Source organism: Amblyomma maculatum, unplaced genomic scaffold (genome assembly GCF_055883805.1).
Source record: "Amblyomma maculatum isolate TAMU_Amacu unplaced genomic scaffold, ASM5588380v1 scaffold_13, whole genome shotgun sequence".
NCBI classification, from domain to species: Eukaryota; Metazoa; Arthropoda; class Arachnida; order Ixodida; family Ixodidae; genus Amblyomma; species Amblyomma maculatum.
The window spans coordinates 7,766,349-7,792,217 of record NW_028146738.1 but is presented as its reverse complement, the minus strand read 5'-3'; the positions used below and the strand labels follow the sequence as shown (position 1 = coordinate 7,792,217).

Here is a 25,869-nt window from a genome sequence, read left to right as displayed (position 1 = left end):
TTAAAGATGGGAGGGTGGCGAATCTTCATGAGTACCACTGGCTGAACCGATGTTGCTGTGATGGTAGGGGCTGCCTCGGAGGTCTTGGTTGTCGTTGCCGACATTGTGAGCCCAGGTAGGTGGCGGCCACTGCGCATATGCAGCTTTTCCTGTGCTATTTTGCTCTTCAATTCTTTTCTGTGCACAAGGGGACCTTCAGTCACCTCCACCAAGACGATACGTGGCAAGGTAAGGCTAAGAGATTAGTCCAAGATGACACAGCACACAGAAACACAGCAGCGCCAACCAGGAACCAGCCGACACTAGTCGAATGTCTTCTCCAAAAACCACGAGATTCTTCTTCATTCCTTATGCACATAACAGTGCATGCACTGCCTAATGTAACAATATCGTGCCATTCTCCCTGACTTGGCGAAATTTTTGATGGTTTCCCTGACATTTCCGCTTTTTCCTGGTGCATGAAATCTCCCTGACAATTCCCAGTTGCTAGACACCTTGAGCCTTGTGCTCCCTCAATCTTAAGAGGGCTCACCAGCTGCAAGGCAACTCAGATTTGAATTTTGTTTGTCGATAGATGGCAGCACTTAAGCACCACAAAAGGGAGGAAAGTTCTATTCCCCGTCCAGGTGTGTAAATTACACCGTGACACGAAAGTGTTACTTCTTCCGCGTACAAAAAGTAGAGCCGAGAACTTTCAGTTGATATGCGGCCAAACCTGGGGGACCGGAGTGGGGGCCAGAGAATGGTCCTTTTCTCCAATAGCGCACCATTGTAGCGTTTTCTAGTTTGGGTCGCCTATGCCCCCTCCCATCTTTTGTGCGAAGGAAGAGAAGGTAGATGAGGAGGAAAGGCAGGGAGGTTAACTCGTAAAAGAAACCGGTTTACTACTCTTTACAGTGGTAGGGTGAGGATTCTTTGCAGGCAGTACTAAGCAGGGCTGGTTTCGACTAGGGAGAGAGAAAGGTGTGAATCATCTTTTGACAGAGTTGAAAACGCGTGAAGGGAACCTTCCCTTATATTAGCCTTTGGTTACTGGAAAACAATCCATTGTGTTGGGGACCCTAATATTCAGCCCCCAGATAAAAGGAAAGAAAGGAACTCCTAGTGCACAAAATCTTGTCTGCTTCCCTTTCCAGCATTGCCTCGGTTACATAGCCACAGAGAGGTGTCCGTGAGTGTATGACCGTTTACTTTGCCTAGTTGCCTGCCAGCGTTCACGTCACCAAACACATATATCTTCCGCTCCTTCGTACCAACAAGACATGTGTGTTTCGTTCAATCCTTGGTCGTAATCTTATGACAGTTTTCGCGCAACGCTGTGCCCGACTTGTGATTTCAGTCTAGTGAACAATGAATCAGTATCAAGTGACTTGAATACCAGAAGGCAACGAGGCAGCAGACTGTTGACCAACTTGCAAAAGACCGCCGTCCATGTTCCCTTCAACTGCACCTTGGCGGATACGGACTGTGTGTCTGAAAGAAAGCAAGGTCTTCGAAGTAAGCTGATTCTTGTATGCAGGATGTGCCGAAGAAAGGATGTCATCCACACCGACCCGGCACCTGACGCGCAAGCTTCCAGGGGCTGCGGCGACATAAACACGGCAGCAGTGTGTGGAATAGTGTCAATCGGCTGCGGTTTCTCAAACCTCAACGAACTGCTGGCGTCCATGAACATCCCAGGAATGTCATCGGACACTTACACAAAAATAGAAGACGACGTTGGACAAATTATCAATCAAGCCACCTGGGAGGAAATGAAAAAAGCGGGCGCGGAAGAGGCAAGGCTGGCAAGAGAATGTGGAGACATTGACAGAGATGGTATACCCACGATAGCAGTCATCACAGATGGAGCGTGGTCAAAAAGATCCTACAAGAACAAATATGACGCTTCGTCAGGAGTGGTGAGTGCACAAATTTATTGAATTACGATAATAACAAAAAGCGCTCCATTTTATACATGGAAATGTTTTATACTTAGTGCAAAAAGATGCTTGACCTTTTTCCACTGCCCCATTGTCTTGATCGCTGCCCACACCTCCATAACCTAGCACTAAAACTGGTTTCGCTTGCATCGTCTAGCGTCAACGAAGAGGGCAAGTGTGTGATGGTTAGAATTGTGAATACAAAAGTGCTGCCAGCGATGTTATGTGTGCTTGAGTATACGTGTGTATACGTGCAAACACACGGACCTGAATGATTATATTACTTTCCCTTTTGTTTACAAATATTCACATTACAATTAAGAAAAAAGAATGTTGAACATCTATGACAACAGGGATAGGTACCACTGGGATCGAAAAAGGTCATTAAAAAGTAACACATGAGTCGCAACTTGCATGATAAGCTGAAATACCTATCTGTTCTAGCAATAAGCACTGCAATCAGCAGGGCAGCTTTGTGACTAATATTGGTGTTACTCTTTCAGGCTGCTATCGTTGGTCACAGAACTGGAAAAGTCCTGCACCTTGGCGTGAAAAACAAGGTGTGTGCAATGTGTGCTCGTGCTCCACAAGGTGCCACCCCGAAACAGCATCAGTGCCACAAGAACTGGCACGGAAGCTCAACCAGTATGGAGCAAGCTATTGTGGTTGAAGGCTTCAAGAAAAGCGTTGAACTGCATGGCATCAAGTATACAAAACTTATTGCTGATGGTGATTCGAGCACTTACCGCTCTATCATAGCAGCAGCACCATATGGAAACCAGCGGGTTGAAAAAATTGAGTGCAGGGACCACATACTTTGCAACTATGCCTCAAAGATAAGAGAGATTGCACAGAAGAAACGGCTGGAAAAGCTTCCCCCGAAGGTTAAAAAATCTGTTCTCCAAGCAGCTGTGCGCCTGCGGCATGGTGTTGCAACAGCAATAAAAGTTAGAGGCTCTGAAGATGCATCGTTTTCTGAAAAAGTAGAGCGCCTTGTTAAGAATATAAAGAACGGCCCAAATCATGTGTTTGGAGACCACGCCAACTGCGCTGGTTACTTCTGTTCCGGGGGCAAAGCGGGAGAAGAAAATATATTTCCTGAAATACTTCAAAAAGGCATATTTGAAGAAATTTGTGTGGCCATGAGCAGAGTGGTTGCAAACGCTGCGAGCCTGATAATGGACGTCGACAATAATGCTGCCGAGCATTATAACTCTGTTGTGGCAAAATTTGCAGGCGGAAAGCGGATTAATTATTTCATGAAAGGATCGTACAAGACAAGGTGTCTTGCTGCGTCTTTATCGGTGAACTGCCGAGGAACATACCACGAAAAAATAGGGCGCAGAATTTCCGGAGGGCAGCTTGGAAGATGTACAGCATCATTTGTGAAGGCATCAGTTTCAAAGAGCAATTCAAGGCGAAAGCTACCGAAAAAGAAGCTGTCAACCACGCCATGCTGCCAGCGCAGAGATAAAGAGCTACATCTTGGTGCCGATGCTGACTACGGCCTACCAGACATGGAGCCCGATGCTTTTGCAACTGCTTCGGACAACTTCCTGAAATCGCTTTCGCTCTTGGCAAACAACATTGAAGACCTGCAGCGAGCAACGTCAAAGCAAAGTGGACCCACTCTATGGAAGCAGGAAAGGCGAAAGAGATTGACAGCATCACTGTTTGGCGCTGTGTGTAAAATGAAAGCAACGACGGGATGTGGGCGGACAGTTGGCGATATCCTGTACAAAGAAATCACATCTGAAGCCATAAGGTACGGAAAGGACCACGAGTGCTTAGCACTAAAGCAAATCGAGAAAGAATGCAACGTTTTGGTAAAAGAGTGCGGCCTGTTTGTTGACCAGTTAAACCCCTTTCTTGGAGCTTCCCCTGACGGACTCATTGGGGAGGACATCCTCGTCGAAGTCAAGTGTCCGTACTCAGCGAGGGACATTACTCCCCTAGAAGGAGTTCGCGCCAAAAAAATAACCTGCTGTGTCGAAAACGAGGACGGAAGATTGCAGCTGAAGACTAACAGCAATTATTGTACCAAGTACAAGGCCAGCTCAATATCGCTCGCCGTCAGAAGTGCTTGTTTGTAATCTGGACCAAAAATGGCATGAGTATTGAGGTGATTTCCAGGCATAAATCGTTTTGGGAGGACGAGATGTTGCCACGTCTAAAAAATTTTATATTGTCACGTAGTGGTGACGAGGTCGACGACACAAATGAAGGGGTCGATGACTGCGCTAAAGAAACTCTTTATTTGGGCTGACTTGCGCCCGCAAAAGAACTAAGCAACTCGGCGGCGGCGATAGAAACAAACGCGCTCGTCGATCGTCGAACAAAGAATGCCCGTCACACTCGGCAACGCTCAATTTAAAGGCTGCACAGAAGAATCTAGGTAACGTCGCAAACAGCTACCAGCATGGGCTGGAACATTGTGGAAAGACAAGCGAGTGGCCGGAACCTTTGAGACAGATCTCGGTGCGTCTTGCGCTACAACAAAACTGATAAAGGTGTGACTGTTTGCTGCCAGAATTCGTGGACCCAAGAAGAAGCCGTGGCCTTCCAATTCGCGAACCTCATTACATTGTCGAAGCACAGATGACTCGCTCACTCAAGCGACCTTTGAATGCAAAAACTAAAAATGAAGACAGCCGAGAAATCGTCTAGGACACTCTTCCTGAGCACAGAGCATCTTTCCCCTTTCCTTTTGTCACTGTCACGATCATGTATTGGAACAGGTTTCTTGCTACTGGTAGATTTTGTTCAAATAAAAAAAATGCAATCTAAACAGAAGGAAAGAGGGGTGGTGGCCACGCCACCCGCGTATGATCTTTTGTACGCAAAAACGGGGCAGCAACCCTAAAAGGAAATCTTCCAACCAATTCCGACTGGTTTGCAAGCTGAAATTCCTTACCTCATATGATTTCCAAGGAAGGCTTAGTAGGCGCCCTACTTCAAGTTGCACTTTTTTTTGTCGCTGCGTATTTTGCAGCGTGGTGCAGGAGGTCCTGCTAGCTGCGGGGCATACCGAGCCGGCTCTAAATGGGAGAATAAAGGCAGTGGTCGAACGCTTGACTTAGCGAAACCGGTTCAGAAGTGGAACTAAATGATTTTGCCTGCCAGGCTACTTGCCTTTGAGGTCATGTTATTTACACGACGGATCAGTTCGACCAGTTCTCATGAGGTCGGAGCTACAGTACAGCAGAGGCTAGACAAGAAAAGGAACGAAATGGTTATTTCACCCCTTGCCTTAGGGAGATGTCAGCTTGTATAGACCTTTCCAACCTGATTGAAGCCATAGGTACCATAGGGCTTGCTGGATTGATTTTTCAGCTGGCGCTACCAACCGATCCGTGGGCAATGCAGCAGAGGCTAGGCAGGAAAAGGAAGGAGACAGGATTCTGTCCCCTTGCTGTGGGGAGTGGATGTTCGCTTTTCATGCGGAGGTGTGAAGGGGGAGGTTGGAGAAAGGGTGCGAGGTGATTAGAGATCAAGAGCCCACTTCCCACATCATGGGCACAAAAGCCAACAAAGGCTCATCTCCTTTGCTTTCCTGTCGCACCTCTTCTACATGCGCAATGGATAGGTGCCAAGGATGTTTGCTCCTGCCTTCACTTGTATCCTACTATAGGTCGCCTGAACCACTGCACACCTTTGTTGGGGTGGGAACAATGCTGTTCTCCCACATAAGTGGCCCTGTGAGTCACTTATGCTTTGGTGCGAAAAATGTTATATCCTCGGGCAGTGGGGGAGGGGTTCTTCTTGACTGCGCCTGGCATCTCACTTCACAGCCCAAGCAAGAAAAAAGGACCGAAAGAAGTCAAGTTGGTTAAAATTTCGAGAAAAACATGCGCGCACTAACACTGACAAGCAAGAGGTTGGTGGTAGAGTGTAGTATTGTCTAAACAGTTTGACACCAGATGGAGCCACGACGCAAATAGTTAAATTTGGCGCGAACTTCAATTCCCACAGAAAATACATTCACAACTTTCAGAACCTGTAAAACGCTAACAATAGGTTCGATATGGATAAAAATTGCAGATTAACAATCACGAAAGAAAAAGGAAGGAAATGTTGCGGAGGAAATTTTGATGTTTAGTCTAGTTTTTTTATGAGATGACAAGGAAAACCGACATATCTAAAAATGCAATTTTTAGGAATATTTGTCTCTGATTTGAAATAAAATGAAGCCTTAAAAATAAAATCTGCCCACAACATTTCCTCTATTCTCTAAAGACGAAAACGCTGCCACAAACCCCATGAAAATTTAACCTCATTTGGACACGCTAGAGCTTCTCAAAGTTACCATGTATTTTCTATGGACGTTGGCACTGGTGAGCCCTCTTAACGCAGATGGTTCTGGTTTCGCATTATGCATGGCCAAACCAGGTTAAGCGCTACTTTTGAGCTTCCTAGGCAATAAAAGCGACAATGCACAAGCTTTGTGTTGAGGCTCACCTCAAACGTCTGGTTTAGGCAGCAAAATTTTTCAAAACAGTTTCAATAAGTTGCTGGTAGCCATGCGAAAACAACTCAAGACAAAAGCTCCTGTAACAAAGTTTCAGAGTACAGATTGCTAGTAGAGTGCGCAGAAGGAATCACTAAAACTAGATGCGCTGTACATAAAAGGTATATCACAGAGCACACTGGAAAAGACTGCTACAAATGAAAACTTCATAAACCACGGCATTGAGAGGCAGGTAATGTTCAGAGTAGACTAACACAAAGCCTACAGTAAACAGTACTGCATTAAAATACAGCTTTGACAAGCACACAGAAATTTGTTGTTAAATTCAAGACTGGGCCATCAAATGGTATGCTTTCTGTGCAGTGTCTGCAGATGCCCTAAGTCATGGATGTGATGGGAACTAGACTATCTACAGCCCTGGCTTGTTGTAAACTATGTCCTGCACCATATCGATATCTCTTTATTGCCAACATTATTGGCATATTTCTATTGGTAGCCGATGCAATGCAGTGTATAAGTGTGGCTCTAGCGCCCAACTCAAAACTTGATAACCTGCATACACACAGCGAGACCAGTCTGGACATGTTAGCACATATATTCAAAATAGTTTCTACCTTTTTAACAATTCCAAATTTCAGGTGCAGAGAGAGTGGCCTTTTTCAGAGTGAAACGAAGTCTTGAGGCTGTTGAGCATCCTGTGTAGTATCCCCACGAAGGCCACTGCAAAAGGGAAGTAACGGTCGTTTTACTCACGAGTCAAAAACGATTAAATAACTGATATGTGTCAAAAAAGCGTCAGTATGGACAACAAAGTCACCAAAACCACAGATCCACTTGATTTAATAGCTTCAGTGAGAGGCAACAAACATGTACAATCAGTGTAGGTTGTTAAGACGTGCATTTGCCACCAAATAGACACCTTGATGCAGTTACTAGATTCTAAAGGCAATGTAAGGCCGCAGTGAAAAGCGACTCGCACGTGCAGTCGAGCTGGCGGTCGAACCCCCCCACGCGCCGAGGCCAAGGAGCGAGCGCTATTTTTTTTTTCTCCTTTTCTCCCCTTTTCTTGGGCGCGGGCGCACAGGCGCGCGGAAGGCTTGGTTTGTTTCGCCCCTTCGCCCCGAGGCGTCACCAAGAAGCGAACGGCAGACGCATCCTTATCAGCAGGGAACAACAGCAGCACGCTTCTGCGAACCACTTTACGGCCAGCTCGTCCAGCGATGTCCCGCCGTGGCGCCAAGCATGGGTGCAGAGAGACGCCGTTAATGAAGCTTTTTGCACTGCCACAAGCGCTCACTAAATGTCCTGCAGAAGGCGACAATAGGTGCGACCCTTGGCCCTCCCAAGTAGGCAATCAGCCCAGCGGCCTCCCGCTGTGTCGCGAGACATTGGGTCCGAGCAACGGCGACTGTACACTGCTCTGGGACAGTGCCCTGCCCCCCCCCCCCCCTTTCCTCGAACGGGACGGCTGGGTGGCCTAGTCTCCAGATCCCCCGCGGCATTTCTTTCACAAAGGCGCCAGCTGCAAGGTCGTGTCGCAAACACGCTGAGGAGGGGAGGCAAAGACAGGCACTGTGTGAGAGGGTTTGGGGACCAGCGAGTGGAGAGAGTGTGTGTTTTGAATGCTGTATTTTTATTTGGCGTAATTAAGGACCTGGGTCCAAGATTATTCCCAACCCACGGGGGTTGTGGCATGTTTTTAAATAATTTGATTGGCTGCTTCATTTTCGGGGCGGATCCCGTAAGGTGACCGCCCTTGGGTCTTTGTTGATGTCTGGTATCAAAAAGCGGTCCTCGGACCATGTTCGACAGTCAAGATTGAGGCTCCGTGCTTAGCACGTATTTACACCCCCTAGGCTTTAACCGAAACGCTCGGTAGGAAAGTAAGGGCCTGTAAAGTGACTTCTCTGTGTGAGAGTCTTCATTTTCTTTTAAGTTACGGTTGTCTGTGTGACTTGTTGCTGTAACTTTGCCTATGTATACTATTTTGCTTCTGTAAATATATATCTCCTCCTGACCATCATCAGATCATCATCTTCTACTTCATACCTGCCGAAGACAGCTAAACATCACTGGCAATATTTGTGCAAAAGCACAGCAGTATAGACAAACAAAAAGCTTTAACTGACATGTAACCACAAAGCCACAAGCTCCCTCCGAAATTTCATTTTTAGCGACTGGTGCACACTGCTTGACTGACCGCGACATCATTTAGACCATAAGACACACCAAACAAAATAAGTGAACACAGAGAATGAAACACTGGCACTACTGACAACAGATTTTTTAATGAAAAGAGCCAAGGTATATATATATATATATATATATGCTCGCAGACATGCAGAGGCTTAACTGTACATTAATATGAAAAATCGGCTTTTTAACAAAAGAGAAAAGAAAAAACTTTTATCTCTTTCGCAGAGGGCCAGGGAGCTGCCGCTTAAACATTCATATCCCCCTTTCCTCATCAAAAATGACTAAGTTTCGCGAGTAGTTTTCCAAATCTTGTGTTTGAATCCTAACTGGAGTTTCATAACAACCAACAAACAAAAGCAAGCGTGTTTCATCAGAAAATGGCACCTAGCAGGGTTTGCTACTGGCCGCTGTCAATGACACGGGGTTTTTAGTATGCTTTTGCTGCAGCCAAGCTTTTAGGTTATCAGTAAGGTAACGTCCATGCAAAGCCCAAATACCAACCCCCAAAAAGCACTACCAAGAGAATGTGAGTTTGTTGGCCGGAAAACTGCTGCATATACAAGGCTCGTGAGACCACTTCATGTCCCCTCTCCAACAGCTGCACCACTAACGGCAAGCGCTGTCTCTATATGAAATTTTGGCTGGAGTTTCATGACCATAAAAAGCCTGTGCCGTCATTGTGTGTTGTTATTGTTGTGCTTGAATTATGAGAAGCATTGAAGGACTCTGGTTATAATCAAGGGGCCCTGACATGATAATTAGGGTAATATTTTGATGCAAGGAATTCATAGATGGTTTTGTAAAATTCAAGTTAAATATAAAAGGTCAGGGTGGAGCCTATAAACTATAAAAAATTTTTAAGTTACCTGGCATCCTCCCGCAACCTATTACGGTGACACGTCCACGCATGCCCCTTCCCGCTGATATCGTTAGGGCTTTCTGGGTGCACCCACTTATCGGACAATGTCACATGAAACAAACAGGATGGATTGTGGTGGGGTATCATCACAACTTGACTTCTTCAGCCAGAAGCCTTAAGGCTCTTGCCATGTAGAACTGATGTCATGAGTAAAAAATTTTGTGCTAAATAGGCTAACAAAGAGGGCTGGGAACGAAAAATGGTAAGGGCAACGTAGGAAGCATGCAGAGTGGGTCAGAGAAATAACTCGAGTCACTGACATTCTAGTGGAAATATAGAAGAAATGGGCATGGGCAGGACATGTAGTGTGAAGAGAGGATAACTGATGGTCGCTTATGGTTGGATTCCAAGGAAAGGAAAGTGTAGCAGGGGGCAGCAGAAAGTTAGGTGGGCAGATGAGGTTAGGAAATTCGCAGGGGTCAGGTGGATGCAGCTAGCAGAGGACTGGGTTAGTTGGAAGAATATGGAAGAGGCCTTTGCCCTGCAATGAGTATAGTCAGGCTGATGATGATGAATAAGGCATAAAGTGAATAGGAATGTAGTGTCATAACTACAGCTAATAAAGGCTGCATATCCAATCATGCCTTGCTGTTTGGTCAACATCCATCAAGGTCCACTCATACCTTAAAGTCACCGAAGCAAGTCACACAAGAGACACTCCTATGGCTGGGCCTATCCCTCCTTGCTGCCTCTGTCATGACATCTGCTTGCAAGGCATCACTAACAGACACCATATTTGACCTTACATATCAAAATATTCATGCGAAAACTGCCTTGTGATACTATTTTCTAATTGGCATACATCTGCTAGTCAAGTTAGTGATAGCGATTCGAACCAACATATGTGCTTCCATTTCTATACCCTCATCACCTTCCTATACCATATGACCGAAGAGCATTTTCAAAGGTTAAGTGAAGAGAGGTGTTGAAGCAGAATGAGCACAGCGTCAAGCTACGGGTCGCGTGGTGCCATGCACCAAAGGAGAAAGCACTGGAATCGGGCACTGCTACTGGAGCGAGTGTTTGCTTTCAGATACGTAGGCGGTTCTAAGCGTCTCGAAATATATTTTCTTTTTTTGTCAACAAGTGCTGAGATCCGGGAGTTATTTCTCATCCCTGATATATTTGGCATTACTGAAACTAGTTTGAAAATATTAGTATTGTGGAGGGGACTGATCGAATACTTGTTGCTCGCTTGCATTTCTGTATTTAGTAAATAGCTTTTCATGTTACCCTTAATTTTAGCACTTCATTTTTGCAGACAATTTGAATTGCTACGAGAAAATGAAACATGCTAGTGTTCATGTCTCAATGTAGATTATATTGATTGTCCCTTTGGTGGGGTTTAAGGGCCACAATCTTTTTTTGCAATAATATCAGCCTGCGAGTTACCTGCAGTTAACTTCAGCAATCTCATTTTCTGCTGCAAATAGTAAACTGGACTAGTAATTTTTGATATTGGCAAAAAAATTACATATCTATTCATCGCCTTTTCTAGAGTCCTCTGCAAGCTAGCTAAAGACATGTGCTTCCAGGTCTCCAAGAAAACTGCAGCCCCTGCCATAGTGTTTTATTTTGTACACTTTGCATATACACATTTCAGTTCAGGCGTTCAGTCATGTCCGACTCTTCGTGACCCTATGGACCATATCACGCCACACTTTCCGGTCTCTCACTATCTTCCTAACATCACATAACTTCATAATATATGCATAAGTTATGCATATACACACATTGCCTTTGTTTAATATAACATTTAGCTTTTCTACAATTGCACATGCTGCTCTATATTTATGAACAAATATGCCTCATTTGTTTTCATCTTTCATATGCATGTGACCAACACTGTCATAAACTTGTAAATCCTTTTATATGTTCAGCATTAGAAGCATTGGAAGCATATATGGGAACATTGATACAAGCGAGGAATTTTCGCTAAAGGGTGCACACTGGGCTCTGCTTAGCAAAATACCACTATGGTAAAAGATGTATACTTAGCTATCATTGCTTGTTTCTAGTCACCAGTTAATGTGCACCTTATAATGTTCTGAGGAATAAGTTTCAGGATATTTTTAATGTTATTCCTGAGCTATATCTCATTGTGATTTGCTTACATGTGAAACTCAAATTTCTAGCAGTATTTGAAGTCGTGCATAGCACAAATAGGCACTACAGCAAAAGATGCATGCTTAGCTAACATGCCTTTTTAATCCTCTGAAACTGCTGAGAAAGTGGGCACATTTGCAGAGAGGTAGTAAGGCATGTCAGCTAAGCATGCATCTTTTGCTTATTATGCCATGCACAACTCCAATTTTGCTTCAAATTCAAGTATAGCATGCAAGGAAATCAGCCAGAGATAGTCCTGGAAAGAAACGTAAAAGATCCCGAAACTTTATCCTGAGGAGATTCTAAGGAAGTGCTTTGGATGGACAAATGGATCTCATATGGTCTAGTTTATACCCAGGTCAGACGAGCAATTTTAGTGTCACTTTCAACGAGTGCACTCGCATTTAGTGTCATTCGCATCATGTCACACGATGAACTTTAATGACACTCACTGCCAAACACACTCGGCGTGAAGTGAGTTTGGCAAACTCACTACACTTTGTCCGGCAGGCGAGTGTGTAGTCTCGACAGCAGGGCACTGACATATCACTCATACATTTTTGAAAATTACAACGTTTTGAGATGTTTATCTTAATTTCATGAGTGTTTCAATTGATAGGCAAGAGATTTAAGTTGTCACCAACTAAGAATGATGCGCACACTTGAATAGTTACCCTCGGTCTCAGTGCTTGCGCTAAGGCGAAGGCGTTCGTCTGCTGCTGCACATTGATATGGCATTGAGCAGTATCTCAAGCTGCATCAACGAAGTTGGAGTTATTTGTAACCCAATCTCTAGAAAGTCGTCGCTGACAGGCAGCATTTCGCTCAAGCGCTGGCCGGAGACACCACTGCTTTTGCTCCCGCAAGCCGCCAGCGCCAAGCCAGCACCTTACCCGCTGTCACCGGCGTCAGAAAAGTGTGCGAGAATTTGTTTTTCCCGTAAATAATCCCTGAAGTAAAGCAAGGTCAGTAATTAATCCTTCTTGGGGATCGTTCACCTATACCGAGTCGCTAATAGGTGTAATTGCTGCGACACAAGCAAATTTGTGCTCACAGCTTCATAGCCATCGTCGCCGGCGGCGCGGCGCACCTCACCCTTGCAGTACACGTATACGCTATCTAAGTCATCGATTTGAATTGCACCTGTCACTTATTATGAACAGACAGCAAGGTTGACAATAAGGCAGTGCCACGAGTGAGCATATTCTATTAAGCTGGCCATATGAAAGCGCCTCCCACTGATACTTCGATGCGAAACAAACTATAGGCCTAGCGACGACCACGGAGGAGCGCACGGCCAAGCGCTACTTGCACCGCGCGCTCTGCCTTTCACGGGCGCTTGATGGGCGGTACTACAGCGGAAAGCTAGTAGCATCCGGTGCTGTGAACGCTGTGAACTTGTCGCCTACTTTCATGATACTGTGGAAACCGGATTGTTTTCGATGTTGTGTAAGTACAATGGCAAGCAAACGCTGTGAAGACGTGACGATGCTGCCGTACGTGGGTGCTGCGCCACTGAACATTTTAGGCTGCATAGAAGCGCCGTCGTACATGATTTCGTGTGAAAAATGCATGCTGCTCTGAATCATACTAGCTCGATAACTTTTCACGCTCAAACACCGGTGACTCTGCTCCATATGTATACTCGCTACCGGCATTTTTTCGGATAAAGATGCAAATCGGTCGCAAAGCTACGTTCGCTATAACCGTGGTTAGCAAGTGCGTAACTATAAACGAGGTCGGTCTTGCATGTGAACAGCAGTAACCATGCACGTTAGCGAAAAGCATGGTCAAGCTAACATGCCCGTGCGACATCGCGATGTTTTTTTAGTCAAATACATGTACTCAAATGCACAAATAAACTGAATATTAGCTTGGGGTCATTGTGCTTGCAATAAAATTTAATTTTAAGGTATTTTCACGAAAATTAATTAATTTACGCATAGGGCTGCAGCATCCGCATCGGCACTGCCGTCATTTCAAAATGACACTTTATTTTGCCGTGTGACAGCGAGCACCGAAAGTGTCACTCTTCCTATGTAAGTGCACTTCGTGAAAGTGCCACTAAACTTGCCCATGTGACTGGGGTATTAGAATCATTTGAGGACTACCTAAGGATGTCCTAACATTCTCTGAACAACTCTGCATTTATTGGGATGTGTTAAACGAAGACAGCTCCAGACGAGCCAAATTCGAAGCCGTAACTGATCAGCCTGCACCCAAAAGCAAGCGTACAAGAACAAAACAAAAAACAAAATGTCAGTTCAAAGCACACATAAAAAATATGATAAGAGAAAAGAAACAAAAAAAACAGCAAGTAAAAGCAAAAACACAAATGCTGCAAGGATATCAGAAAGCAAAAAAAAAAAAAAAGCAGATGAGTGCATCTTTGGCTAGTGATTTATGCTTTCTAGGGGCTGGTGATGACTCCTAATATTAGGTTATATATTTCAGGCATAGACCAGATTTTACAGTATTTGACTGTTCCAGCCTCCTCAAATGTTAATTTTGGCAGTCATGGGCTCCACTGCACCGTTATGGAATTCAATATGTAACGCTGGTGTGCATTTCCTGATCTGCAGACACCCAATAAATTCCACATGTACCACCTTAAGTTATATTACCACAAACACAGAAGCTCGTAACTGATGCACCTCCTACACTATCTGACGAAGGGGACATGAGTCTATTAAAGAGATAGCATAGATACATCCCTGTGCATCAGTGGCACAACAAAATACCAAATCCTTTGAAGAGCTGTATAAAAAACAAGCGATACATCCCTTAAAAGCATGTGCTGCTCAAGACACAACTGTACTAGTAAAAATACAACCCACTAAATTTCTGTGTGCCTGTTCTGCCCCTTCATCTAAAACCTTGTCAAACGATGACACAGACGAATCTGGCTGCAGATATGCCTGCCCAAATGGACGGTGTTAGTTTGCAGCAACTGTCAATTAGATCTGCATTGAACACACTGGTGGCCCTATAAAAATCTGAACATTTAAGACAATCTCTGTGTTGACAAGCACCCAAGTGCTTTTCCTAAGTTGCATTAGTTGTGTTCAAGGTTTCCCAGAAAAATTTCAGAGGTGGACATTTGAGGACCAACAGGGTGGGGAGTGGTGGTATAACCTGAATAATGACAACACAGCCTACATCTTGAGAGAGAGAGAAAAAAATCAGATACAGCTGTGAAGCTCTTTCTTTTAATAAAGTAAAATCTCGTTGATTCGGCCGTCAGAAAAAATGTTGGAATTAAGGGATAGCCTAAAAAGCTGCCAAAAACTGTTTGCAACACAGCAACTTTTTCTAATCTGGAATACGGCTGTGTATACATTTGAGGTGAAAGCTATGCAAGTGACAATGTTTTATAGATTCATGAAGTGCTTTGTTTTGTGCACATTGTGCAGAGCGTCCACAATAACCACTGTGGCCCTATTTGCAGTGCAATGCAGTAGCAGTGGTACGTTATTACAAACAGCCCCTTTGCATTATGGAGTCTCTTTGAATCGCATGGACTGTGACACCTGCAGTGAAGCATCCTCAAATGAGAAAGGTTCAGCATACTCGAAGAGCAGAGCAAGTATGTGGATGCAAAAAGAAAAATATGAGCAAGCATTAGGACAGCATGACGCCTTCTCAAAATAGAACTAAAAGGCCAGTGACGCATGCTGCAGCATCTGAAACGCCGTGACTGGTCCCATCACAAGCCACAGAAAGTGGTCTCCGAGTATGGCAAACTTTTGCTGCTAATCAGAGCATTTTGCACAGCATGGCCCAAATTTAATAAATTCCACTCTTATGGCGCAGCTTGGCACAGAAATATGCAGCTGTCAGTGCTGCTACTGCCAAACTGCGATTTGGAGCAACCTTTGGAGCAGTAAAAAATTGACTTTTGAGCACTTTGGAGCACCTGTGTGCTGTTTCTAAATGGTTCGTTACTCACCAAGAAGCCAATACATCAGCTCAGCTATTGTGAACAAATCGATTTACACCTACTATCTTGCCATTGCCTTCCCTGTTCATTATATCAAGGTGTTCTGCAGCAAGGAAGTGTACCACTAAGAAAGCAAGTATTACATGCTTTATCTATACCAATGATTATCAGAAGTATTTACTCAATCAAAAACAATGAGTATGTATTATCATAAAGCATTTTATTCAGAAGAAAAACAAGCCCAGTTTTCCAGATATTGTTTCTCCAAAACTGCAGCACCCTAAAAATGCTGTTTTGAGAAAACAAGGAAGTAAAATTACGAGGGACTTTAGCGACTAAAGAAGTGAAAGGCGAAAGCCTGAGAAGTTTCATCTTGTCTAGCGTTCCTGCCATCTGAAATTCCACACTTGAACGCATGCCAAAGAACGCCACATGACCGCCGCTGGAAAAGCGGGACACACTTTGTCTATGACGTATGAGCCTTAAGACATGTCAGAACATGTAGCTTTAAATTATGGCAAGGCCTGACATATCAATATGATATGAAATTGTTGGAAAGTAAATTAAAGCAAAAATAATGTTCTATACCAATTTGAGCCAAAGTTATACCATAAAAAAAAAAATCTTCAAAGGAAATGTCCATTTTGGTGCCAAGACAATCTTTTCAGTAAATTTTCCCGTATGGTTATTACACTTACGTTTGAGTCAAAAGATACATGAGGTTAGCTTTCTAGCGAAAGAAAATAACTATAGCAAGAGCAGGACCAGAAATATTTATCTGGTGACTGTCCAAAATTCAATTTTGAGAAATCGGCGAAAAACATTTTGGCATATTTATTTTATTACCAAGACTAACAGCAACTCGATAAATAAGTATGACTGGTTTTTAGTGTGAATGCACTGTTCCCATCGAGGATTGCCCCTGCAACTCAGAAGCAAATTTATTCCGACAAAGTTTGCGATTCCACATGCCGCGCGTGACACTGTTTTGCGATCGCTGCTGCCGCCGCGCAACTGGTCCTTTGACTGGTCCTGTTTTGAATTAAAGAGCACCACCACTGCTGCTGTGCAACTAAGTTTTCCGAGTGCTCGACCTGTCGCGCCCATGAAAAGTGCTTAGGTATCACTTTTTCATCTGCATCGTCATGATTACGATGCTCGTACATGGCGAGAATCACCTAGAGGGAATCGTTCGCTCTCCTTCTGTAGTGTCAAGCATCACTGGCTACACCCTTATCGGCCCATCATGGAGCGTCGCTGCTTCGTCGCCGATTGCTGACAACAGGATGCCACGTCACCGCCGTGCCTCTTATCTGTACCTTTATTCGGTTTGTAAGCCAGTATGACGATTCCCCAATTTACGCCGTGGTCGTCACAACGAAAAATCGCTAAACAAACTAGGCCTAGCGCCTAACTATGCGACCTTTTCAAAATGGTGCCAAGCCACAAGCAGTCGACGCCAGCAGCCAACCAATGTGGTCATTTGGGTTACATGCTTTCGGAGCCCAACAGCAGCGTGTGTTTTGCACTTATTTGCCCTTTTGTTTTCCGCTTCATGCGTTTGCTCACGGATGCTGATCGTGACATGGGAATAACATGAATCACAATCTTTTGAACGAGACCAAAATTATGCCAGTGGACAGCGTATTTCTTGATATGCATCTGATAAAAACTCAGTGCGATATGACCCAATTTAAAGGGCCAAATGTTTAGATTCGCAACTTTGGAATGCTGTAACATGCAAAATATGCAGTATTTTTCAACCAAATTTAGAGATAGTTGGGGAAACATCCTAGGACCGCGAAAATGCTGAATAAAAAAATCCGATTTTTAGACCGATTTTTAGCCACAAAGAGCCGTGTCCCCCCTTAAGGAGATTGTACCTGCGAAGCACATGCAATGTGTGGCCTACAAACATGGCCGCCTGACTAACACAGCAAAATAATGTTTAATACTTGAGGCACAAGAAACAATTTTGTCAAACTGCCCTGCTGCTCCACGATATTCCATAACTGAGTTAAACAGTCTGTATTCTTTTCCGAACACGACCGGTAACCCAAATCGCACCCGGGAACAAGGCACCACATCTGAGTTTTTTTTCGTCGACGGCGTTTCTGCTAGCACGCAACAAGGGTGTTCAAGCAGCAGACGCAGGAAATCACAGCACCGATAGGCCAAAACACCCCGATCATGCACTGGCTTCCTTCATCTGCTGCCACCTCATCGCACCTCCCTTTCTAACCACCCTAGCAAAAGCTAGCAGTGCCATGTTGGCAGCAACAAGCCACCCTGCTTTATATATTATCTTGCTCAAATGGCTATGTACGAGATTGCATTCAATGCATTAAATGACCCTACACAACTACAACTTATCATCATCATCATCATACTCCGGCCCACAGCCTATTCACCTCGACCCTGGCTGCTCTGATCCCTCTACAGCCCTGTCGTTATCATCATCATTGCTTGATAGACTCATTTTGGAGCACTTTGGCACATTTTTGGCAGTTTGTATCATGATAGTGCAGCAAATCGCATTTGGCACAGAATGACGCAATTGGGGCAAGAGTGGAAGCACTAAGCTGTATCAAAATGATAGCTGTTGCCCCCTTGCCTCTCCCTCCCTCCTGGGCCACCTTTAGGGACCAAAAGGTAGGAGCACCGTTGTGCAGTGTGAGCCTTCCGATTGCCTTTCAGAGCGCTGCAAACAGCTAGTGGAGGAGAGAGCATGCAAGTAGGCACCCTGCAGTTGCAGTGCAACAGGTGCTATGCTCGGCTGTTTTTGTGTCTCCTCTTACCTGGCACCCAAGCACTGGTTTCGGTGTAGCCTAGGGTACCTTAGGCTTGTGTGGCATTGTGCAACAGCAGTAGAGTTCTGGTGGAATTCTCTCATTGCCCAAAAATATTTGCAAAAAAAAACCTAGAGGGCACTAGCATTTGTTCACAGCATGCCCCTTTACAATCAGAATTCAAGAATTTTTAAGGACCCCCCAAAAATTTCACAACTCTTAAGGTTTTCAAAGACCTGCTAGAAACCCTGGACAGAGTATCATGTAAGCTTCTTCGTTTAACATCCCGAAGCAACTTCAAGCTATGATGGATGCCCCTGCGAGTCCTATTACTAAAGCAGCAAAGAAAGGGAGCTTTACACTGAAGAGCAAGGCACTGCAAAGTAACATCACCTGAATATGTTCCGACTATGGGTGCGCGAACATCCAAATTTCAAATAGCTTTTTGAAACGTGCTTGCTATCAGATTTGATTTGCACCTTACTTTTACTATTTGAACCTTCTAAATGTTTAGACATTACGAATTTCTAGCTATATACACTTGCAGCGAAGCCTTGCGACATTCTTATGTGGTGGTTACCTTGCACCTGCCACACAACTTAGCTGGCTCTGTTCCCTCACTAAGCAACTGAGACACAACAAAAGCCCATCAAGCAATGGCTGTGACATCAAAGAGGGGTCACATGAGGGAAACAAAAACCTGCAGTAGATTCGCTGCTTCTCCCCCTTTGTGATTCCAGTTCTCAAAGGCTGGACATATAGCGCTCTGGTAAATTAAAAAGGGCAAAGTATCCGTTGTATCACACGTTTAGCATCCCTCACATGACCTACACTGCAACTCTGACCTTGCAGCCTTTCTCGGCTGCTGAAACTGAAACCTAAACAAGTGAGAAATCATGGTGCTGTGGACGGCATTTTAGAAATTATGCTTCATCATGAGGCATCGCGAAGGAGCATGAAAGGAACGATCCCCCTAGCACTACTGCTCAAGTTGATACTCTATAGTTCGTTTTGTGATTTGCCTGATCGCATTTTTTAAGTGTTCTGCATTACCGTAAATTGACTGCTGATGTCATGCCTCCAGTAAAGAGCGATCCACCTTACAATGTTCCATTCCCTTTCTACACGAGCAGAGTCGAATTGGGACATTAAATTTTTTACACTGATAGCAACTATTATGAAATAAATACACACAAGGTATGCAAAACATGTGAACTATAGTCCACTGCTATAAATACATGATTCCTGCTTTTTTAATGCTTGCTGGCCTTACAAAAAAAAATTATGCTGATAGAAAAAAATCTTTTTTGCAATGTCTCTCCTTACAGCGGTGCTCTGAAATTATGTTGCTATTTACTCTCATTTTCCTAAATATTTGAAATCTGAAAATGTTCCATTTGCAACCAATTTTTATCATTCAAAGCTGTTTCGCATGCAAAACCTTTTACAGTCGTTCCCCGCTATTATAGTAAACTCAGATGTAGCAAAGAAAAAGGAAAAGACTATAGTAAAAGGCATCTGGCTGTGGTGACTAACTTCTCGTGGAATGCTGACATTGTGGCCCGAGTGCAGACTGGAATTGCGAGGCTGAGAATATTGAAGAGCAAACAGATACTGGAAATAATAAAATAGCACTTTTTGTGTCGGCTTGACCACCTCTCTTTTAAGAGGTGAGCAGAAGCAATCTTTCCAACAGTCTTGGGCATGTGAGGCAAAGCGCACAGGACCCATGGGCAAAAAGCAAAAATGTCCCATGGCTACAAATGCGATGAAGGTGGCACAGGCCTACAAGAATGTTGACTGAAAGGACAGTAAGGAGAATTAAAAATAAAATACAAATAAGGTCTGCTCTGCTCGAATTACTGTGCCTCTAAAGATTGCTTCTGAAATGACACTAATGCCACGGAAGATGACGCGTCCATGCAAGCTTTGGTTTTCATATGCAATCAAGCTTGCATTATATTCAGGGAAATGGTGCCTTCACAAGATGTAAATGGCTGTGGAAATGTGACAGCATAATATTTTGCAAAGTAGCCAATTACTTACTGGAAAGCATTTTCACTGCCACACCACCCCTAAGAACTGATATAGTAAAGAAATCAATACGCAGGTGACACATTTTTCGAGCTCCAATAATTCGGGCTTGCACGATATTTTGAACTTTATTCAGGAACCATCACATGGCCCATAGCAGCGTGTAAATTTTCACAATTGGTATTTTGGACACTATGATGTCCAAAAGCTCAATTTTTCGGACCAAATTTGGTGCAAGCAATACTGTGGCGATCGTGTTTTATCTGAAGGCTTATTTTTTTGGGACCACTTAGATGCGACCGGGCATCATTTTTGCAAATATGTGGTTTTGCTGGTTGTGAAAGCTAGGTGAATCAATCATTTGGACAGACTGGGGCTCTGGTTCCGGTCACTTTTTTCCCACGAGTTCCATCTCTTGGTCTTGGCTACCATGGTTAACCATGAAGACTGAACATTATCGTTCGGCATGGCACAAGCATTTGTTCATGGCACGATCGACTGTGTCGCAGTACATCGTGAAGTGGCATGCACATGCCAAAGCATGACTGGCCAAGATATTTTAACTGGAGGGTTATAGCAGTCACAGCTTAGCATGATTCGCTTCTGTGGGGCACCGCTGCTCTTACGGTGACTACCTTGAGCGAGTTGCATGCTTCCTGGCAGTGCGTACGCCTGCCATGGCGGAACCAGCCAGCACGAGCGCCATCAGTGTGCCACGCTCACCATACCAAATCACGTGAGCGTGTACACTTGGGCGGCATGTGGAAGCTGATCATAGTAGCAGATCGTGCTATAACTCCGTTATCGGCACATAAGTGAAGCATGGGATTCAGGGTGTCTAGCAAACCACTATTTTCAAAACCCCTGACTTTTCCAGGTTTCCCTGATTATTTCAAGTCAAATTCCCTGACGAGTGAAGAGGCTCAAAAATGCAGCTGCTCATAATGAGCATAGCCAAATAATTCCCAACAAAAAGCTATTTATTAGGCATATTCTCCAATTTACAATAGTGAAAGGATGTTATTAGTGTTAATGAATGGTAAAAACGTCGCAAGTTTACTGAAATTAAATGTGCACTGATGCCAGCCTCAGCAGAGCTCTTTGATACTAACAGTTGCGAAATTTCTCATAGGCCCCATGTATTAGAAACCGCAGTTCTGATTGGTCAAAATTCGAGTGTAATAGAATGCCTCGATGCGAGGCACCCAAGGTCACAGCCGGTCTCGAGGGAGAGCACGCTCTCCCTCACGACAGGCCGTGCCTAAGTGTAAAATAGTGGCAGCGCCCGCGGCCATTAAGGGGGGACAAGGGTCTTAAAACTGACGTTTTTAGTTATGGCTAGAATCTCAGAAAAGTTTGCACACATGTGTGCTTTTCTCTCCTTATTTCAAAAATGTGATCATAATTGAGCAGGTGGTCAGATCAAAAGTTATCTAACAAAGTCCAGAGCATAATTAGTGTATTTCTTACGCAGCTTTAATGGACTTTCTCATTGTATTTCGTTGCTTTTAAGGGGAGATGCGGCTCGAAAATACTTTTTCTTTAATAATGAACCTAAGGTTATGAAACTGGCCATTTATAGGGTTTTTAATGCTGATTCCAAATGTGTTTTTAAGTTTCTACATTCCTTTATTAGTTTTTGTTTAAAAGTATCTGCAAAAGCACAATATAGGGCCTTTTGTACACAGTTTTTTGACAATGAACTGTATGTTTAGACCAGCTTGCAATAGCTCGTTCTGTTGCTTTAATAGTATTGTATGTTGAAAGCTTCTTCAAATTTATTCATTTTATCCTGTAATTGTGAAAAAAATTCAGGAACACAATGTGTATATTTTGGGCACCATGTGTCAACATTCTAAATTTTTTTGAAAAAGGTTGGAAAGGTTTTATAATCAGATAGATAACAACATTCTACATACTTTGAAGAGGCAGTGTGCAAAATTTCATCCATATCTGACTTGAAAGTACTTGAAGTTTGTTGCACAAAATGTAAAAAAAGCTGAAAATTACGAATGAAGAAAATTGCATTTGAAAGTTTCAAACATCTGTATTTTTCACACACACAACAAAAGCACATGAAACTTCTTGCCAAAATGAAGAAATAAGTAGCAAACACTGCAACGTTTATTAGAACTCCCTTGGCCCATAAGTTGACCCCTAGAGGTTTTCTCGAACAGTCTGTCAGTCGAGATTTCTTCACCATATTACAGCGATGCGCTCGGGCTACAGCAGTCTGACGGAGTGACATTTTTTTCACCCTTCTCTGGTCCCGGGAATCACCCAGGACATCAAGCTCTTTTGGTGGCAGCACACCAAGCTCCTGAAGTACTTGTTCAAAGCTTGTGTGTCCTCTATTATACCATAAAACAACAATGGCTGTTGCTGTTTCCACAGCAGTTCTGAAAGCAAACCTGGTGTTTGGGCACAGCAGCCAGATTTTACTGTTCATGGACTCAGCTGCATTTTGGGTGTTCCCCTGCAAGCAGCGAGCAGCTTTTCTTTAGTGAAGTGCTTGTATATGGGCAACAGAGCTAGCCCCTGTGCCTTTGTCAGAAGTGGGGTGTGGTCCAGTGCAGGCTCTCTCAGCGCTTCAGCCTGTTGGTGCTTGCACCACGATTCCACTCCTTCGGGGCAGAACTTTAGGCTGTTAGCATTATTTGTAGAACAGGAGTGAAAATATGATGCCCAAATGGCACGATACATTTTCTGGACGTCACCCCTGCTGCTTGTGACAGCAATTCGATAGTAGTTTTGCAACTTCAGAATCTGCCTATCGTTCAACTTCTCACCACGTGTAAGAGGTGTCTTCAACTTCCCAAGTGCCATGCCTAGGCGCTTGGCCACATGATTTTTACAATCCTCCTTCTCATTGGAGGTTCAGCATATAATTTTGCCTGAGAAACAGTATTAAAGGCTTTACTGTCCCCGTCACTTAGGAATTTGGTGAAGCACAGTGGTGTCTTCTGTGAGGGGGTCCGCATCCATATGTGCACTGCTGCCTCCGTTTCCATGGCGTGAGAGGAGCATTCGGTGTTTTTCTGCTAACCGGGCCATGAAACGCCTGCCAGATTTCTTCTTTGCTTCCAAGGTGTTGGTGCCGACTGCACACAAGACAGAAGTTTGACAGGACCTAAAAATTGAGGCACAAACCACTGTCTGCAGACACAGAGGTGTCAATGCCGTTATGGCTCTTGTGGCCCCGTTTCTGCCATGTGCCGTTAAACATAATGGCAATATCCGTGTCACTCACCCTTTCTTTTGTGAAAACCCTAGCGTTTCTTCATATTTTCTGTCACTGCTTTTATGGCCGCACCATGAACTTTCTTGCCGATCGCAGCAAAGTCCTTGTGGTGTAATGGGTTCGGCAGGGCAAGAATAGCACAAAATCACGACAGCTATTCGTGCCCCGATGCCAATCGCACACACAGCCACCACCCCCTTCACGTTGATGGCGAAGCTGTCGCGAGAGCTTCTACTCCGATAGTCCAGATTTCCGCTGGCACTATCCGAAAGTTCACCAGGCACAATGCGGCTTGAGGTGTGCACAGCAGAAAGGACTGATGCTGGGCACTCACTATTTTCACAGTGCAGCTCAAGAAAAGCCAAAAGCCCCTTTTGCTTTTCCACCAGTTCCCGTACCGCAAAGGTACAGGTGCAGTGTCTTCACCTGCAGCCTGTAGGGCAAGCAGCACCGCTTACCAGCCCCATAAGCACGCTGACCTCGCATATCGCAGCACTCACAGTGATGATGACTGCATGCTGCTATCTTCCTTGAAGAGTCCAATCTTCACCTCCGAGGCACTCACAAAGTTTACCATGGCATCGATCTCATCCGAGTGCCCGTTGGCCTGGCTAGGGCTAGCTTGCGTCTGGTGACTGCTTTTCACTGCAGTTTTCTGGAGAGGCCCGAGACATCCTCGGTACAAGTTCTTCATCCGGGACTTTCGAGCTCAAAAGTCGCACTTTTGCGTGTCGTTCATCGCGAACTCAACAAATGCTGAAAGGCCGCTGAAAAGAACTAGCAGAGCACGATGCAGCACGATTGAGATGCTGTACAAAACGAAAGCAGGAGGTAGGCTTCACCACAGTGTCGTATCAGTCTGGGCCAATGGCAGCCTCTCCAGAGCACCATGTGATTTAAAGGCCTAGTAAGAACTCTCGAAGTATGCATGAAAAACATTTTTGTTTATTATTTTCAGCTGAGATACGCAACTGCGGGAGACGCTACCTACAAGAAAACGGCTTACTCAACCTCTCCAAGCAAATGGCAATCGCGGGCGACACAGCGTTCTCGAGATTCAGGCGCTCGAAAGTTGACGATTTGCATGGAAAATAGCACTTTCTTAAGCTACCCTGGTTGAATAAAATGAACTTTTTAAACTTTGCGATCGAATTTTGCCTTGATCTTTCTGGAAGTTGTAGCTAAATGTCCGAAGATAATTTTACAGGCAAAAACTCAAAACTGAAAAATTACTTGGAAAACTCGCTTTTCCGACCCCCCCCCCCCCCTATTATTCTCTAGAAAAAAAAACAACAGCACCAGGCTTAGACAATGTGCACTACACTATGCTTGCCCATTTTTCTGAAGCTTGTGTCAAAGCACTGCTGAAATTAAATGGGGACATCCCTCTAGAACCACTTTTTATTTGTCGACATTTTTGCACCAGATTTGCATCGTTTGTCTATTTTCTTGCACCGATTCTAAAACTGCAAACTGTTTTCACCTATGGCAGGTAGCTTTAAATACATTAAGGAAAGCTGGTCTTTTGTCTATGTCTTCAGATTTCCTATGTTTTCATGTAAAACTGTCACAGAATTACGAATTTCTATATAGCACATATATCAAAATATTGTTAAAGAAACATTAGTATTACGAATTTGGCTAAAATTAACAGTGTCGCAGATCGCAATCACAACTCTCGCGTGATAGACAAACCTCCATCTCTATGTGTATGGTCTGCATGCTGTAGCTATCATCATCAGCATATCTAGTGCCAGCTCCTACCACCACCATAAAGCTATGGTTTAATATGCAGTAGCCAGCAGACCTAGCTGCCTGTTTTTTTTTTCTTCCTGTGTTGTGTGTCATTTGCCGGTCAATCACTCATGCCATTCATGTGTGTGGAAAGGTGTCTTTTTTTTTGTCACAGATTATCTTATTCCAAAGTCTGTGCGAGATCTGACAATGACTGCAACTAGCAAGGGTGCCAAGAAGATAAGAAAGCAGCTTTCACTACAAGAAATCGACACAGGGAAGAAGTGAATTGGCCTCTGCAGAGAGCTAGCATTGCCACGAATGCCGCTATCATTTTGAAAGACCAAGATAACATTTTCAAACTTCGGGGAACACTGAAGATGAGCTCATATCGAACTCTGATGTTTTTTTTGCACATGGACAGTGTACTTTCATTGCTCGGTGCAATCATGCATCCGATGAGGTGTTGCACAAAGTGGAAGGTGCATGTGCAATAGGGGTATAATGTAGTATGTGGACG

At 44.2% G+C, this 25,869-nt stretch overlaps 1 protein-coding gene and 2 pseudogenes across 1 annotated transcript in view; 1 reads left to right on the top strand and 2 right to left on the bottom strand.

The window, feature by feature from the left end:
* The first annotated feature begins 2,943 nt into the window (after window positions 1–2,943).
* On the top strand, window positions 2,944–4,865 carry LOC146172164 (uncharacterized; annotated as a pseudogene).
* Window positions 4,866–6,974: 2,109 nt separating this feature from the next.
* The window catches only part of LOC146172159 (uncharacterized), a 107,887-nt gene continuing 88,992 nt past the window's right edge, over window positions 6,975–25,869 (bottom strand). Inside the window, exon 7 of the mRNA XM_084585837.1 lies at window positions 6,975–7,110. Within this exon, the coding sequence (XP_084441963.1) occupies window positions 7,050–7,110 (61 nt within the window). The 3' untranslated portion in view covers window positions 6,975–7,049. The remainder of the gene's footprint in view (window positions 7,111–25,869) is intronic.
* Window positions 22,820–24,309, bottom strand: LOC146172163 (uncharacterized; annotated as a pseudogene).